Here is a 19,730-nt window from a genome sequence, read left to right on the forward strand (position 1 = left end):
TGTTTTATTGAGTTGTTACCCTCAACTGGTTCACCAACTTGGTTAGGAAATTATAAAAATACTCTTCTGTAATTAAAATAAGTTTATATTATTTGAGGGTAATTTAATCTTTTTAAGCAATCAACCCAAGCCCTTTTTAAGTTCATCTATATTATTTGTTCTATATATATTTCCATTTAAATTTCTAAACATAAACAATTTAGAAGATTATAAAATAGAAAATCATTTAATACAGCGCCAGTGAAAAAAAATTCACAAGCAAGTTAAGAGTTTGACAAATGTATTATAAGGTGTAGTAAAAAATAAGATAAAAAATTAATTATATAAATAAATGTGATACTTTTTATAACCTGTAAAATCTAAAAAACCCCACCAACAATTTATCAAATAATTACCCTTATAAAATATCCTCCAAATAAACACAACACATTATAAAATAAAAGGATAAAATAACACATTACAAACATGACTTCAAATCTTAGAGTAGAGTCCAATCCCTATCCATACTTCAAATCTGTCTTATTTTTTAGACTTAATATTTTTACTTTAAATCTGTCTCATTTTTTAGACTTAATATTTTTACTTCAAATCTGTCTCATTTTTTAAATTTAATATTTTTTGTTCAAGCCTCGAGCTTGGACGAGCAACCTACAAAAGAACAATTTGATACTGAAAGTCATCCCTATGCTTTTGTTTCCTTTTCCTTTTTATAAGAGGTTTTTAAGCTCTGTTAATGGCTCTTCCAGATAATAGCAAGGCCAACAAGCAAATTCATCAGCCCATTTCAGACAAAGGAAGTTGACATGGATATTCTTGTACCTCTGCACATGATGTATTTTAGAAACTTTCAAGAAACACACTGATGTTAACCGGGTCAATAACTAGCAATCGTCAATGTAAATTCACCAACATGAAAAAAAAGCACATCATTGACTCAAGTCACTAACATTGAAACCTCTATTAATAGCATAATCTATGAAGCTATAGAGTGGCGCCACACAGTCACCATACTTTTCAAAGCCATCCAATTCGTTCTTAGCCTTGCTTCGAAGCTCTTCCATAATCTCCATCGACTTCTCGATCCCATACAACCTCACATAACCTTTACCTTTCTTTTCCTGCCCCTCGGTTCCTTCTTTTTCTGTCGATTTTGACAGCAAAACATCATTCACCACTTCATACAATACACCCACAGCTCTCCCGTACCTCCTCAACCTTTCTATCTCGTCATCTTTGGCACCAGCCAACAATCCCCCACACACCGCAGAGCATTCACCCATTGCACCGTATTTTTTCTCTTGGATAAAATCAACAGTGTTGCCGCCTTTAAGGTCTAGGAACTGCCCAGCAGCCATGCCAGAAGACCCCACAGTGCGTGCTATCTCAGCAATCACACGCAAGAGCCGGGATTCAGGAACAAGCTCAGGAGGCGTATGCATGACAATATGGTGGAAGCCAAGAGGGAAGAGTGCATCACCAGCAAGGATTGCCATGTCATCACCAAAGACCTTATGGTTCGAAGGTTGGCCTCTGCGTTCTAGAGCATCATCCATGCAAGGAAGGTCATCATGAATTAGTGAAGCAGCATGAACCTGTAAAAATGAAAAAAGTTCAGTTCTAACCTGCACTTATGATCATCTGGTACCGATTTAAACTACATACAGACAACATAAAAGACAACTTCAGTTTAAATAGAACAACTTGCAGACGTCTCTTTGATTACAGGGCTTTGATTTAGCAACAAAGAATACTACATATTAAAACAAACTTCCATGGCCAGTGAATCTTCAAGAGTGTTCTAACAAAGCAATGAATTGTCTTTCTTGTATTTCTGAATTAAGTTTCTTACTCAGTTTAGGCAAATGATATTGCGCAAATATAATCCCAGCAATCTTCAGAAAAAAGATGACTCTTCCTACTTCAATGTCAAACAGTGATTCTGGTTATAAATATGATAAAATCCTGATCCATTTGTTTATCAATTATAACCAAGATTGAATTCAGTGAACCACAAATTCAAAAGCATACTGCACCAGGGTTATATTCTCATTCCATTTGAGATTTTATGTTAATTTGAACATTGATATAATCATTCAAAAACAATCCAAAAACCATTCGGGAAAAGGTTACCTTTTCTCATAATCAACATTAATTCTAGTTTTTGATTCTCTAAAAATTAAACTCTATGAAGAAAGTAACCAATACTTGATATTACATGCTGCAGCTACTAGAGCTTCATAAAGGGAAGATTCTTAAAAATTTATAGAATTAACACTAGAATAAAGTAATCCAACCAAAGTTTTATACCATATTCCTTAAAGCAGATACCTAAGCGTGGTTACTAAAGAAGAATCAGATCAAATCATGTGAATAGAGAGGAAATTGGATAAATGGGAAAAGAGGAGGCAACCATTTCAAGAGCACAAGCAGTAGGAAAAGCAGCGAGTCGATTATCCCCAAAGATTTCATAGGCAGCCACACACATAACAGGAGGGGCTCGCTTAGCACCCTTTGCAAGAACAGAGTACCTCATAGCTTCATAGATCTGATCTGGGTATTTCACTGGGATTGCTTCTTCAAGCTTTTGAGTGATTTCTGCATAAAGGGTAGCCCAGTAAGCCTTTAAATCGAATTGGGTCAAATTTGATTGACTTGAAATTGATACAGATGGTGACGATAGGCATCGAATTTGGATGTGAATATTCTTGGGTTTCCTGGTAAGGTAGAGATTTGGAACTGATGTTAACACCGTTGAGAAAACCATCCTTTCTCTCTCTCTCTTTTTCCTTTTCCCAGTACAAATTGATTGTAGAATTTTTCCCTTTATATGAACTAAACTTATTTTGTTAGGTCAGTCTCAACTATGACATACGAAGCCATTTCCTCCATTAAAGCCATTTATTAGTGCAACTCAAAAGGATAGTGTTTATGATCAAAGAAAAAGAAAAAAATAATAGGCACTCACAATGAGTACAGAAGTTGGAAGGATAGTCACATTCTTCGAATATGTATAATCTTCACGTTACAATTTTAAGGGCCTTTCGCCAGAAAATGGATCATGTCCATGTCAATTTTATCTTCGACCTATAAGAGTGAGAGTTCGGTTGATTCGAATAAAAAATTTTTGAAGTAATCGAGTTGACAAATATTATTTTATCATTTTAACTAGATTTAAAATTTTCTCGAATCGAATCAAGTCGAGTGAGATAGAATTCAAATCGAATATATTTGTTCGAGTTAAATCAAAAAAAATAAATTTAAATATTTGTAACCACTGTTACTCACCGTCATCAAATTTGTTATTAAATTACATCTCCTCATGATTTATTTATTAATTTTTTTATATATGAGTTAGCATCTTTGCTTGTTTAGTTGTTTCAATTATCTTCTGATTGTTGTCACTATATATTTTGAAATTAAAAAATACATTAAATATAAAAAATGTAATTTTTTTATTAAAAGTTATCTTAAAGATAAAATGTGAAATTGATACCAACATAAAATTTTAACATGAATATTTTATGGCATCATTAATAATTCAATTTTAATATAAATTTATAAAGATTTAATATGATTAAACAATTCAATAATATAAATAGTATAAAATATGAAATTTAATTTAATAATATAAATAGCATATATAAATTAAAAAATTTGACAGAGATATAAATAAAAATTATTATTTAGATTTAGAGATTTTTTTGAATGATTTTTTTATTTAAGGGTAAAAGGTGAAAAGTAAATAATTCAAAAATTAAACTCGATTCGAAATTGAAATTCAAAAAAATAATTCAAGTTTACTCGAATAACTCGATTCTTTTAACTCGAATTTTGAAAAAAAAAATCAAAATTTTTAAGTCGAATCAAGATTTGCTCACTCTTATTGACCCATACTATAATTTTTTGGGGTTTATTATCGGCATAAATAGGATTCCATTATAATCGATTTAATTTTTTATTGGATAAGTTAGCGTCTTTTGTTGATTTAGTAAGTTAAGTGAATTGATGGTTAAATTAGCTATATATGCCAAAAAATGTTTATTGGTCAAATAGATTGATTTTTTGAAAATTTAAGGAAATTAGTCATTTTTGGAGAGAGTGTGTGAAAGCGTATCCAATTGGGTGCGCTTTCTGTACAGCTGGTAGGAAAGCGCGCCCAACTAGACACGTTTTTCCTTTAAGTAGCAATTTTTTACTTTTTTTTTTAATATAATTAGTTTGTTTGGTTGGATAGTTAAATGTTAGTTATTTTATTTTTTAGTATCAGGTTCAATTCATCTCCCACTCACATTAGTACATTTCTATTTCATGTTATTTTAAGCTTTTTTAATTTTTAATTAATATTTTTAACTTCTTTAGTTAAATAATTAAATAATAATTTCATTCTTAATACCTGTATGGATATAACACACCAATTCGTTATGTATAGATTATGAGATTCCATTGATATAGAGCAATTCCAATAGACTTATTGCAAGGTCCCATTAGCGTGCATCCAATAGGAATTGAATCTACGAATTCGCCAATTATGAGTTGGGTGCTTTAACCATTTAGCTACGGATGCTTAGCAGGGATCCGCGTACATGGTGAATAACCAGATTCCAATTGAAATGAAATCTTTAGGATAAATCAGTGCAATTTAGAAGGAATCAATGAAAGGACATCAATTCAAATACTAGATTTTCGAATTGAGAGAGATTAAGAATTCTCACTATTTCTTAGATCCATGGACCCAATTCAATTCAGTGAGATCTTTCACTCACATTTTTTCCACCAAAAACATTTTATAAAACTCTTGGACTCCCTAATTTGGAGTACCCTACTTTTACAATGGTAAAATGGTTTTATTGATATTAGCTTTGATAAATATTAATGCAATGAATTGTTCAAGGCCAATCATAATTGGCTTATCAGAACAGAACGAAATTCATTTATTTGATTAATTCATGTACCTTAGCAATTTAACATAGATCCAATCTATTTTATCGAAACATGTGATGAAGGGATTTGTTTTGTCCATTGAACCCAATTTTTAGAAACATACACACACACAATTTTCGATAACTTCTTGTTGCCTCTTCCAAAAATTCCCGATTGTTCAATTCTCATTTTCTAAATACATTTGTAATTTTTATTTTATGTTGTTTCAAGCTATTTTTTATTTTTAATTAATAAATTTATTATTTTCAATTTTTTTAATTCATCTTTTTAAATATTTTTAATTAATAACTCTTTTATTCATAAAATCAAATAATAAATATGTAATTATATAATAATATATATATTACATATATCATTATGTTAAAAATATTTGAAATTAACAACTCCTTTATATATAATATAAACATCAACTAATTTTTTTGATATTTTTTTCTTTATATATAATATTTATATGTCAAATATTTATATTCTCCACATGTATTGTGGGTATGGTGATTTCTAATATTATAAAATAAAATAATTATTTCAAATATAAATATTATTTTTATATGTAAAATATTTAAAATATCATTGTTTTTCATCTACATTATGGGTATGATATTTCAAATATTTTTTATAAGTGAAATATTTCAATTAATTGTTTCAAATATAATTATATTTATATGTGAAATATTTTAAATACACATAAAAGATATATTATATGCAATATTTATTTTTGAAAAAAATTCATAACATTTTTCTTTGTATTGCTTAACTTTGTCTTTACTTAGTTTTCCTGATAAGTGGCACGTTCTTTCGTCTAGCAAAGTCTAGGGTTACAACTGTGTTTTTCCAATATGTGTTTATCGCTCTTTTCTTTGCTGATAGTAAAGTTTACGCTTTTGAGAAAGTTTTTTTGTACAAGTGCGATTACACAAAATTGCTTCTGTAAAGAATCCAAGATTCCTCGATTGCAATCCAATATGCATTAATCTGGTTTTAGCGAGTTGAGATGGCGTTAGTGGACAATGATTTAGCAAACCTGAGTCTTGATGAGGAAGAAGATGAAGGGCTACAATTTGCAACAGAGGAAGGATCGCAACAACCACTATATGATTTATGCTTAGTCAGATATGTTCTCACAGAAAGTGTGGTTAATTTTTTGGCTATGAAGAACACGATGGCTAATTTATTGCATCTGTTGGGGGAAATTCAAATCTCTGAACTTGGAGAAAAACGGAACCTGTTCAGATTTTCTATGAGGTTGACTTAGAGCGGGTGATAAGTGGAACATCTTGGACTTTTAATAATCATCTTCTCATCCTTTATAAACTAAAAAACGGTGAGGATTCGAGTTTTGTTTCATTAGTTTTTTCTAATTATTGGGTGCAAATTCATGACCTTCCATAGGGGTTTTTTTACTGATCATGTGGCGCAATTATTAGGAAATTTTATTGGCAAAATTTTGGAACATAATACAAAATAGCTTAATTAAGGTTTTAGGAATTTTATGCGTGTTAGAGTTCAAATAGACATTAGAAAGCCATTCAAGAGGAAAAATAATATTTTGATTCCTTATTTAGATATGATATTTGTGAGATTTCATTATGAAAAATTGTCTTCATTTTGCGTTCTTTGTGGATGTTTGGGGCATGAAGATAAATTTTGTTAGAAAAGGATTAACCTAGGGTTGAAAGAAGTGGAGTATGGATGGGATGTTTCACTAAGGGCACAACCTAGGAGGGCGAGCATTACTCCAAGCGTTTGGTTATGGGAAGATAATATAGGGCAAACTTTTGGGGAATGGGCTAGTAAGGAAGATGTTCGAAATAACAAAAAAGAAATTCATAGCTTTGGTTTGCGACAAGAATTGGGGTTTATTAGTCATACTTTAGGACTTAACTTGAAATGAGATAAGCAGCAAGGAAAAGGAAAAGAGGTAATATGGCAAAGCGATGGGGAGAAGGAGGATATGGTTGAGGATATCAAAGAGATTCCATTAGAGAACGGAAGAGGGAAGAAGAGATTTAGGTTAGAAAGTCATGTCTTAGATAGGTTTCTGAATAGAGCTGAGGGTGGACAAGGGGAACAGAGAGGAACCTGTTATAATAATCAAATATCGGTGACTGCCAATAGGTAAGCCGATCGGACACAATGAAAATCTTAAGTTGGAACGTCTGTGGATTGGGGAGTCAATAGGGCGTTAGAAGACTTCAGCATATGCTAAAAATTTATAATCCTCAATTGTTTTTTTTATAGAGACAAAGTTAGATAATTCTCGGATGGAAAGAGTTCGACGACAATGTGAGTTTAATTGTGGTATTGATGTTCCAATAAGGGGAACAAGAGGGGGTTAAGTCTTGGTTGGAAAAGTGAAGTAGCGATCAGTTTAAGAAGTTATTCCAAACATCATATTGACATCAATATAAATGATAGTGAAGTAATGGCAAATTGGAGATTGGCCGATTTCTATGGTGCACTAGAGGCTCGTGGGAAAAGTGAGGCTTGGGATATTCTGAGGAGGTTAGGGAGAGAACATGATTCGCATTGGCTGGTTTGTGGGGATTTTAATGAGATATTATATGCTTTCGGAAAGGAAGGAGGTTTACCAAGGGATGAAGGTCGGATGGAAGAATTGCAGACAGTTCTTAATAATTGTCAACTTGAAGATGTAGGTTACTCTGGAAGGTGGTTTACATGGGAACATGGTAATCTCCCAGCGACAAATATAAAAGAATGGCTTGACAGGGGATTGCAAACAAAAAATGGTTAGAGTTATTCCCTGAATTCACAATGCGACATTTGTCTCACTCATTCTCGAACTATTGCGCTCTGTTTTTACAAACCAAAATTGAAGGGATGCTCAAAAGAAGGGAAGGATTTAGATTTGAAGCATGGTGGACTATAGAAACCTCTTGTGAGACAGAAGTGAAAAGGCTTTGGGATTTGTATAATGGAGGGGTGATGAAGAAATTAAAATTGGTAGGAAATGGGTTGCAAAGATGGGCTATAGGAATCAGGAAGTTATAAAGAGGATTTACAAAAAAGTTACTAGCTCGAATTAAAGACCTTGATGGAATGGAAATGACGAATGAAAACTTGGCTAAATTAATTGATGCTAAAATCAATTTGAATTTGGAAATAGATAAAGAAGAAAAATATTAAGAGCAACGAGCTAGGTTGAATTGGTTAAAAGGAGATAGGAATACAAAATTTTGCCACAAATTTGCTTCCTATAGAAGAAGAGCTAACAAGATCGAAGAACTTGAGAATGAACACAGCCAACTAATTTCTGAAAAAAAACGCAATAAAGGAGGTCATTAAACGGTACTTTGAAAATTTGTTTTCATTAAGAGGTGTTGGTTGTAACACCCTTAACCCGAATCTGTTGCCAAAATAGGGTTATAAAGCATTATCAAAATTTACAAATCAAATAACAGACATTTCATATCATCTTATGTTAGGACTTTTCCTGTTGAACCGTTTAAAATATCATTGGATACACGAGTAGTACACACAAGGTGTACAAATCTGTAATTCGTCAATTCATATACAGGTATTCCCATACGAGTATGTAAATGGGAAGCTCTTTCGAGCCACGTAAAGGGAAGCTCATACAAGCCATAAACGAAAAGCCCGAGAGAGTCATTAATCGGGAAACTCATAAGAGCCAATTATCGAGAAGCTCCAGAGAGCCATTAATCAGGAAGCTCATGAGAGCCAATTATTGGGAAGCTCGTGAGAGCCAAATAGCGGGAAGCTCAAAAGAGATGCGGTGTGTCCGCAACACATGCAGGATCACAACTAATTAGGAACCCTTAATGACAATGTCATTTGTATCCATCAAATTTCTTATGTTCAAACAGGACTTGGTACTTTTCAGATATCTTCGAATATGTGATCATTACTTATACATGGAAATTATAAATTTCACAAACATAATATTCAATAGAAGTGATCATGGCTGCCCGGCTCGATGGTCCGCCTGAAATATGGGAGGGTTCGGGTAAAAATATAGTCCCGAAATATGGGTTTGGGCAAAAACAATGACCGTTTAGAAAACGAGCCGGGCCCTGGGCAAAATTTTTTTGGCTGGGTCGGTCGAATATAATAAATATATATATATTTAAAATAAATTTCTCATTTCTCCTGCCTATTTCCCTAAGCCCGTAAAAATCCCTAAACCCTTCTCTCCTCACTTTTTTTATTTTTATTTTAAAATTTTTAATTTTTATATTTCAAATTAAAAATTTTGAGAAACTTTGAGAAACTTTTTGGAAAATTTGGAGAAACAACTCAAATGGGTAAATCGAGTTCTACCTTCCATTCTCAATCTGATAGCCTTTTATAGAGTGCTATTCTCTTTACATCATTTGAATCAGGAAATCATTACATTTGAGATTTTAATTCAAACTTTTTAGAGAATATATTCTCTGATTACAAAAATACAAATTACAGAACTGTTCACTTGTCTTTTCTTTTTCTTGTCTTTTCTTGTAGTGAATATTTCCTGTTCACACATCATTTCTTCAAAGGAATCTTTCCTGTTCACCTCGTCTTTTCTTGCAGAGAATCTTTCCTGTTCATGCATCATTCTTTGCAGGGAATCTTTCCTGTTCACAAATCTTTTCTTGCATCATTTCTTCTTGGATCTGATGATGGTCACCGAAGTGGTATCATCTGCAAGATCCACCGTCTTGATTGAGGATGCTGAAGATTCATCTTCAGATTCGGAGTCCAATGACCTGAGCATTTCAGCCATGAGTTTTTTGTATTCTTTTTTAGTCTTGGCTTGAGCTAACATTACACTAGCTGTCGACTTTGCTTGAAGAAATTTTGTTGTGGTTTGGTCCGGGGCTGCGAATTTACATAATTTTGGATTCTTATTGAAAAAATTATCCAAATATCTTGAATCATATTTTTCATCATTAAATTTGTCCCACCATTTAGTCCTGTATTTGCGAACTAATAATGGAATTCCGGTGTGTTGTTCTTGCTCATAAGAATAATTCCATGAAACAATCCAAGAAATGCATAGTTTCGAGAAAAAATGGATTGTCCTGTAAATGTGTTTTTGGTCTGGTTCAGGATGAAATTTGTCAAAGAATTTGGGCCATAAGTTTTGAATTTTTTCTGGTAGTATCTCAAAGGATGATGGTCCATACCAATTCCACCATTCTTGGAACCAGTTTAGGAATTTGAATTGGGTGCCATATTTGAAATATATGAGCCAAGAATGTCTCATGTGTTGGTTGTTCATTAAGAAAGCATTGTACCATGCCATTTGGTAATCCCAATATGTAAAATATGGGTAATGGTCTATTTCGGTGGTAAATTTGGCTGGGAATTTCGTTGGAGAATTTGGGTTTTCACTCCAATCTCTTGGTCGAAGAATTTTTAATATTTGGAATGTTGAATGGGTAATAAAATTTGGATCTTTTGGATCTGTGTAATGTTTGAACAATACTGATCCAGTTTGAACCAGTATATTTTCATAACACTGTTGGGGTTTTTGAGAATCCAATGGTTTAAAATGCCATCCATTGAAAAGTTCTTTTGCCAGTATATGTGGAGGTTTTTCTGAAAATTCTTCCTCCATAACAAGAATTTTTTCAAAATATTTGTTTGGAAAATATTGTGAAGATTTTTGTGTAGCAGTCAGTAAAGACACTGCTATCTCTTTTGGAAAAACATTTTTGAGAGATTTTAGTTTGTGTAAAACAATCTCTTTATTTTTTGAAACATTTGCTGCTTCAGCAGCAATTTGTTTGAGAGGAGTTTCCTCTTTCATTTGCGAAAAGGCCAATGCTACTTTCGGAGATTGAGATAGGGAATCAATCCATTTTTTGATTGGAGAACCAATCTCATTTAGATCTTATGCATCTTGAATTATTGTATTTTTGGAGGATTTTGACGAAGATGATGATTTCTCATCTTCTTCATGGCAAATTTCATACCATGACTTAATTGGTTTTGAGGTGATTTGGGTTTTGGATGATTCTTCTATTTTTCCTTTTCCTTTGTCTCGAAGTTTAGGGGGCATTTTTGAAGAAATTTTCTGGTGAGAAAATCAGGCAAAGAATTAGTTTCTCCTTTAATGTATTCAATATCAAAATCAAATATGCTTAAGATTGCCTGTCATCTTGCAAAAATCTGTTTTGAGGCAATGTTTTGGACATCTTTTTGCAAAACTTTTTTTGCTGATTTGCAATCGATTCGTAAAAGAAATTTTTGATTTAATAAATCACTTTGGAATTTTGTAATGCACAAAACAATTGATAAAATTTCTTTTTTAATAGTACTATAATTTTGCTGAGTAGGATTCCAGTATCTGGAAGTAAACTGGACTATTTGCTCTTTACCTCCTTTAACTTGTTTTAGGATCCCACCATATCCTATTTCAGAAGCATCTGTCTCAACAATCTTGGGGGCATTTGGATCAGCTAAATATAAACAACGAAGCTTAGTGATTTGTTTTTTGATTTGGGTGATAATATTGGTATGGTTATTTGTCCAAGGTTGTGGATTCTTTTTGAGCCTATCATATAACGGTTTACATAATTTGCTAAGACCTGGATAAAAGTCTATGACATAATTGAGGCTTCCTAAGGATCTTTGTAATTGGACTTTATGAAGAATTTGGTTTGGGAATTTGCTAGCAAACTCTATAGATCGTTCTATTGGGGTAATGGTTCCTTGGATAATATAATGACCTAAAAACCTTACTTTGGTTTGGAACAAACTTATTTTGGATTTAGAAACTACTAAACCATTATTTCTTATGACTTTTATAAAGATCGATATATGTTTGAAGTGTTTTTCTAAATTTTCTGAAAATACTAATACATCATCAATGTATACTATTGTGAATTGAGAATATTGTAAAAAATATCATTCATTATTCTTTGAAACTCAGATGGAGCATTTTTTAACCCAAAAGGCATTACATTCCATTCATATTGTCCAAATGGTACGATAAATGTTGTTTTATATCTTTCTTCTTCTTTTATTTGGATTTGCCAAAATCCAGATTTCATGTTAAATTTTGAGAAAATATTTGCATTACAAAGTTTTTGTAACAAATCTTTCTTATTTGGTATTGGGTATCTAATCCATTTTAAGGCTTGATTAAGAGGTTTGTAATTAATTACTAATCTTGGTGTTCCTCTTTCAAGTTCTTCATTTTTTATTACATAGAATGCTAAACAACTCCAAGGGGAACTGCTCTTCCTAATTAAATTTTTATTAAGAAGGTCTTGTATTTCTTGTCTACAAAATTCTTCCATTTCTTTGTTCATTTGTATGGGTCTTGCTTTTATAGGTATTTGTCTTTCATCAAAATCGTTTTCATATGGTAATGTTACTTCATGTTTTTTCTATTCCAAAAGGCATTAGGAATGTCAGAACAAATTATTGATTCTATTTCTTTTTTGATTTGATCTATTCTTTTTTGTATTTCTCTTATTCTTAATTGTTCCGTTAATTTTTTAAAACATATTTCTTCTTTTAGAAAAGAGATTTGCTTCTGTTTATAATTAATTAAATTATTAATTTGCCCATTATGAATGGATAAAGATTTTAACAGGTTGAGATTTCTTATTTTCGGTTTTTTTACAAAAGGAAATTCTATCTTAGTGTTTAAAACTTTGGTGGAGATAGAATTATTTGTTACTTTATAAGGTTTGAGTAAGGATATGAATGGGGTTCCTAATATGACATCTTGGGTAATATCTTTTACCGTTAAAAAACATGTTTGATATTTTATACCTTTGTTGGATATTTTTGCATTGGGAATTTTGTAAGTAATTTTTAGTTTTTTACCATTTGTAGCTTTAAGAGATTCTGATGTTTTATTATAATATTTTGTTGGAATTATTCATTCTCTAATGCAGTTTAGGTCCGCTCCTGTATCAAAAAGGGTCATTGTTTCTAACTGAAATCCATTATTTATAGCAATATTTATTTTTATTAAATATCTTTGAATAGATACTTCAGTTAGAACCATCATATATTCTTGTGTATTTTCTTCAGGTTCAGGTTCAGTTTCTGATGAACTTTTTTCTGAGGTTTCGTGTTTTAAGGTCCTCATTTGTTCTTTCATTTCTTGTTGTTCTATTTTAAGCTGAGAAAGTTCTGATTTAATTTGTTTTATTTCTATCTGTAATTCAGAATTTGTAATTTGTCTTGGTTTTATTTTTTCATATTTATTAAATATTATGTCTTGTATAGTATACATTTGTGATTGACTAGAAATGATTTCTTTTTCTTTTTCTGGTTTATCTTTTAATGAGGATTTTAATTTCAAAATGTATTCTCTTTTAAGCTCTAGGTCTTGAATTTTATCAATAACTTCAATCATAAATTCTTGATCTTTGGTTAACATGTTAATTGAAGGTTAATTTTCATCACTAGAAGACTGAGATGTTGTATGTAATTAATCTATTTGTAATTCATCTGTTTCAGTAGATGTATCATTTCAGAAGAAGTTGTTTCTAATAGGATTTCATTTAATTTTTGTTCTATCTCTTCATCTAGATTTAACTTATTGATTTTTCTTTTGATTTTACAATATTTTGAAAAATGTCCTGGTTTTCCACACCTATAACATTTTATTGTTTTATCAATTTTATTTTCTATTTTTTGTTGTTTCTTTCATTTTTTGTATTTTCTATATTTGGATTTTTTATAATATTCTGAAATATTCTTTTTCCTATTTTTTCGCTTTATAGGGTAACATGGTTTTGAAGCAGAAGGTTTATTTCTAATGTCAAATTGGTGGCAGAGTGATCCTAATTCCTTTCTACACTGATATCTTTCTTTCTTAAGTTGTTTTTGTAATTTTTTATCTTGACAAATTTTTAATCCTTCTTTTTGGGTGAAACTAATTAGTTTACCATATGTAAGCTTTTCATATGGAATAATACCTTTGTAATTTTCTCTTATTTGATTCCTAAATTTTTCTCCTAATAAAGTGGGAAGCCCTGCTAGAAATTTTTCTTTCCAAAACAGTTGTTGGTTATCAGATCTTTGCATAACTCTAGTCATAAAGACATCTTTATATCATTTAAAATCGGTTAATTTTTTGCATTTTAAATTTGATAATAACTCTGAATTTCTATCTTTAAGATGAGAAGGATCTCCAATAAAGTGTTTAGAGATTGAGAAAATTAAAGTTGCTACTGCATCTTGGATTTCTCTTTCTTGTTCATCTAAAATAATTCTATCTTGGTCATCTTTTTTTATTTCTTTTAAAATTTCTTCCTGTTGGGTTTTAGTGAGTGCATGATCCCACCATCCTTTTAATTGACCAGTAAATCCAGAAACTAAAAGATTAGCTATAGCATGATCACTGATTAATCCATTTTGATTTTAGGTTTTATAAACATTTGAAACCATTGTCATTTGTTGTAATAAACTAAGAATATTGTATTCAGACATTCCATCTATATTCCATTCATAGATTGTATTAGCATTGTATTTATTTTGGAAAACAGGTTTTTCTTCTATGTTAAGATCAGGTGCAGTGATTTTTGGATAATATAATCTTTTTTGTTCTTTCCAAGCCATCTTGTTAATTTGTTGTTCATCTGATTGATCCGAGTCAGATTGGGAGGATTGGTGTAATGTATTTACTTAATATCGAACTTGTATTGGGGTATTAAGAGCAATTAATTTAGACATGTAGCTCCCCAAAGCATTAAGTCTATTTTGGATTTCTGTTAGGAAATCATTTTGGGATTTTTGGAAAGTTTTTGGAATCTCATAAGGTGTGAATATTGGTTCTTTGGAACTTTTTTCGATTATCTCTTTTATTGGTTCTTTCCTGATTGGTTGACTTTCTACCAGATTCTCAATATGATCTAATTGTTTTCCTATTGTATGAAGATTAATATTTGTATAATTGTTTTGTTCTACTATCATTTTAATATCTTTTGATGACATTTGTTCTCCTGCATCAGGAGCTCTCATTCTTAAAGGGTTTGCTTTTATTCCAGTCTTCTTGTGAAGATATTGAACCTCCATTAAAGGGGGATGTCGAGATTCAACTTCTCCTTTATTAGTCTGCCATCTAGTATTATGTTTTATTGTATTAACATATTCTAAATAATATTCTTCAAACCATTCAAAGAATTTTATATGGACTTTATGGATATCCATAAATCTATAATATTCTTGTAGAATGCTTCATTTTTTATCATTATAATTTTTAAAGTAATCTTCTCTTGTTTTGTTTATTTTTGTTGGAATAGAAGTGCTTTCTACACCATTCTTTATTTATCTCAAACATTTTTTCTAAAATAAATATTTCTGAATTTTCTCATTGTCTTACATTATTGGTCATTGATGAATATGTTGGTGACATATTAGGTGAATTTTGGGGACTCTCTTCCTGTCTAGTATAGATAGGTTGAGCTATATTTGAGGAATTATCTATTCCTTGTAAATTGGTCCTAAATGTTGTTGGGATAGAAGAGACAGAGGCTCTGGCCATCCTAAATCTATTGTTTGTGTTTCTGGATTTGACTCTTCTTCTATATTTAACCTCCTAAAAGCTGTGCTGGTACTTCCTATTTCGAATGAGTATCTTGGAGGCATTCTTTGTAGCCTATTGAATTTTAATTCGACTTTGCCATCTTGGTGCTGAGAAATTTCACTTAATGAAGTGTTTTGTATGGGAGTTGGTGCCACGGGATCTGTAGCACCTACAAGTTTCCACTTATCAGGAAGATTTATCTCATGTTGTTGTATTGTTCTTGGGATTGTGGTATGAGATCTTGTGGTGTCTGTCTCTATTAAGAGGATTTCTCCTTTTGGGCTTTGGAGTAAAGCCTTGGTATTAACAACAGAGTACATAGCTTTGAAATGGAGTCTATACACTAAAGTTAATACTTCCGTACCAGGAAGCATTTTGTAGTTATGGGTATGTATTTGGAGGGTCAAGATTGTAAAATATTTTTATTAGTCAAAGAAACCATAAAATTTGGATAACAATTAAAATGTATCGGGCTTGTACATAGGCTTGTTTCTATAGTTCCTAATAATGAGTCATTAAACATGATGTGTCTTTGGTCTCTTAAGACTACTAAAATTGAGGTATTTTTAGTGGCTTCAACACTAAGAGGTTTGAGCCCAACCTGGACTAATCCAAAATGGATATATTTTTATATTTGTTCTTTGAGTTTATTAATGACGATTTTATCTAATAATTGGATTGTTTCATATTCTTTTAGAATAGGTAAATTTCTTTCTTTTTGTTTTTATAACATAACTGCAAAAAGCATTTAAATTTTCAAAAGTTGTTTTCTTGTAGACTTGGTTTGTTGGAACTCTTGGAAGAGTCTAATTATCAAATCTTTGGGGAATATTTTCATAATGTTCTTCTTGTTCATTAACAGTGTTGTTTGAGGTTTGGTCAGATTCTTAGGATTGATTAGAAACAAAGCTTGTAGAAGAATTGGTTCTTCTAAGGAAAGGAAACATCTTTTGTTTTCTTATTTCCTACAGGGGATTCTACTATCTAGATTTCTGAATTAATTAAGTTTCCTACAGGGATACTATGTCCTTAACATGCCTAACCCATGGCTAACTGGACACTGTATCAATTCTCAGCAAAATAATAATACATTAATGAAGATAGTTAAACCAGAACTCGAAAATATTGAAAACAAATTGAATTTTTCTTAAACTTAGAAATACCTGCTCCTCTTTGGTTCTAATACCAGTAAGTCCCGAGGATCCAAGGATCGAATTCTTAATTCCAAAGATCATTTAAAACTTGAGTTTGAAAATATTCATGTATTTAGATTTATTGTGAAAATCGAAACCCCGTAAGTTAGGGTACGACCTTCTCGAATCTAAACACGAAATACTATTTATTTAAAACAAATTTTGATATATCGAGTACAATGAAACACGATGTCGTAATAAAAAGAATGCGAAAACAAATTACATTGTTGATATGCATAACAAAACAATAATGAATACAATGGTGTCAAAATAATACGAGCAACAGCAACGTAAATAAGATAAATAAAAAGGACAAATCAATAACATACAAAATAACAAGTATATAAGCAAATAAAAGTAAAACATTCTTTTAAAATAATAATGAAAACGTAAATAAATAAGTAAATAAAGAAAATGAATAAAATTATAAAAATATAAAAAGATATATGTGTATGAATATGTATATAAATACATGAATTTTAAAATTATAAAATATATAAATATATATATATAAGTATGTATATATATGTTTATGGAAATAAAAAATATGTATATAGATATATATAGATATGTATATGATTAAATGCTAAAAATATATATTTTATGTAATTTAATTGGTCAATTTATGAGAATGCACCACTGATTTTTTCCATGTTTATATTGAATTTTATACAGGGGTGCAATTTGGGGCTAAATAGAAGAAAAAAGAAACAATTTGTGCTAGATTAAAGAAAGGAGCAAAGAAGGCAGGCCAAAGCAGAATTTTTCCAAGATGTAATTAGCTGAAATTTTATTTTGACTTAGTGGGAGATTATGTAGGGATTTTTATATCATGGAATATTTTATTTCCTTAATTTTTTATGGCTAGTGGCTCTTAATTTGGCAAAGCCACTAGTATAAATAGCGGGTTACTATGTTCATTTATTCATCAAGTCTTTCATCATGTGTTTTTCATTAAGTTTTTCATCAAGATTTCATCTTCTGAAATATAATCTTTCCTTTCTTCTTTATTTGCCAGCATTAGTTCCTTATTTTCTCTTTCATTATTTAATTTTCAGCTTTAGAAACACTGCACCCAAACCTTGCGTCACCCACTTCCATCTACTTTCATTTCTTTTATTCAACCCTCTCCAAATATGCCCAACTCCAACATGCCTCAAACTTTAGCCAACTAAACCCCTTTCAGCTTTAGGTAGGAGTTAACCCCGTTAAAGACCCGTAAGTTACGAACCTGAGCAATTTAACTCCTAATTTTTAGTATTTATTATTTCTCCGGGTTAAGAGTATGACTTGGTCAACTCACAAAGTCAAATCAACACTAATTCAAAAAAGACGCCGTTTGAGTTAGCGTGGTTAGACGTACAGTTAGAATTCTAAAAGGATCGATTGTCTAATCAGTTTTCCGTGAACACATTAGCGTGCCAAGTGGAGATTGCTGTTTGGTTCCGTCAAGGGAAATAGTAACCGGATTTAAATATCTCATGCGGTTGAGGGCATTGGTTCGAGCTAGGCTCTTCTAGAACGCAAAGCTATCAGAATTCTAAATCACGAACGTTTCATAGGTTGTTCGATCGGTAAGGGTTAGTTATTGGACGTTCCATAACTAATTTACACAAGGAAAAGTTGGTGTCTGAGGCATCCTTGGTAGCTATAACTAGCTTATTGGAAAAGAGGAGTTTATCTAATTTCGAGGATCGGTTCAAAGAAGGAAAAACCCGTGCCTGAAGCTGAGCTAAGTTTAATTAATTTTTCTTCAGATTTATTTAGCTGTTTTTATTATTTTGTTTTCAGCTTTTACTTTTTACGCATTTTTTCTATTTATTTCAGGTTTCAAATTTTATCCCCCCGAACTTCTTAGGCACGACAACTGCCTCGACATAAATCTGGTCAAGAGAGGAACAATTTACAGTAAACCTAGTCTCTGAGGGATGGACCCTACTCTCTATACTGCTTAAATTTACAAATTAGGAGTAGGATTATATTGGTGGAATCGACAACCATCAGTTTTGGCGCCGTTGCCGGGGACTAGCAACACTTACAATTGTTTAAATCGTCTTTATGACTAGATCTTCATCCGGAGATCTCGAATACGACCCAGAGATCGAGAAATCAGCACGAGCACGACGAAAAGAGACAGAAGCTCTTAAACGTTCATAGGTAATTCAACGTGGAAAACTAGTCGAAGTGGTTGAACCTGAGACTGACCATCTTTTGAAACAAAAGAAGAAAAAGACAACCTCGGTGAACCAGAAGGGATGGCAAACCGAACCATTCGTCAACTAGCTGCTGCTCCCAATGAGCAAACACCGTTAAGCATCAAGACTGATTCACCTTTTACCCCCTTTTCGAGGCTTGAAGAACGAAAATCCACACACTCATTTGAGAGAATTTCACATGGTCTGCTCAAGCATGAAACCTCAGGGAGTAACCAAAGATGAAATCAAACTTCAGGCCTTTTCTTTTTCTTTAATTGATACAACAAGAGAATGGTTATTTTACTTACCCCCAGTTCTATTACAACATGGGATGACTTAGCTCGTGTATTTCTTGATAGATTCTTTCCAGCATCGCGAGCAGCTGAACTTAGGAGAGATATAGTGGGAATTCGCCAATTGGAGAGTGAATCGCTCTATGACTATTGGGAGCGATACAAAAAACTGTGTGCAAGTTGTCCTCAACACGGTTTGACCGAACAATTACTTCTTCAATATTTTTACGACGGTTTGCTCCCTATGGAAATAAAGATGCTTGACGCTACTAGTGGAGGGACGCTTGTCAATATGACTCCTCAAAGGGCAAGAGATTTGATATCCACCATGGCGGCAAATTCTCAACAGTATCGGCCGGATTCAGAACCGACAAGAAGGGTTAATGGGGTAAATGTTTCATCCTTAGAAGATAAATTGGATAAGCTTACTAATATTGTTCAATCTATGCTTACAGAAAAGAAGAATCTGACCCAACTGTGTGGAATTTGTACTAGGTCTGAACATCCGACGGATTTGTGCCCAATCCTTAATGATAATTCAACAGCATATGTTGATGCTATCGAAGGTTTTCCAAGACCTTCGTAAAGATGCTAT

The 19,730-nt window shown here is 31.8% G+C and overlaps 1 protein-coding gene across 1 annotated transcript; it reads right to left on the bottom strand.

The window, feature by feature from the left end:
* Window positions 1-865: 865 nt before the first annotated feature.
* Window positions 866-3,060, bottom strand: LOC107922395 (heterodimeric geranylgeranyl pyrophosphate synthase small subunit, chloroplastic). Its single transcript, XM_016852414.2, has 2 exons — window positions 2,411-3,060; window positions 866-1,592 (listed from the first exon to the last, which is right to left on the bottom strand). The coding sequence occupies exons 1-2, from the start codon at window positions 2,762-2,764 to the stop codon at window positions 927-929; spliced, it is 1,020 nt and encodes a 339-aa protein (XP_016707903.1). The 5' UTR covers window positions 2,765-3,060; the 3' UTR covers window positions 866-926.
* Between the last annotated feature and the right edge of the window lie 16,670 nt (window positions 3,061-19,730).

This window comes from Gossypium hirsutum, chromosome D01, assembly GCF_007990345.1.
Source record: "Gossypium hirsutum isolate 1008001.06 chromosome D01, Gossypium_hirsutum_v2.1, whole genome shotgun sequence".
Taxonomy (NCBI): Eukaryota; Viridiplantae; Streptophyta; class Magnoliopsida; order Malvales; family Malvaceae; genus Gossypium; species Gossypium hirsutum.

Excerpts from the sequence above, each read along its gene's own strand:
- LOC107922395 (XM_016852414.2), bottom strand. The coding sequence starts at position 2,764 with ATGGTTTTCTCAACGGTGTTAACATCAGTTCCAAATCTCTACCTTACC. Across the intron at positions 1,593-2,410 it reads CTGCTTGTGCTCTTGAAATG|GTTCATGCTGCTTCACTAAT; the intron begins GTTGCCTCCTCT and ends TCATTTTTACAG.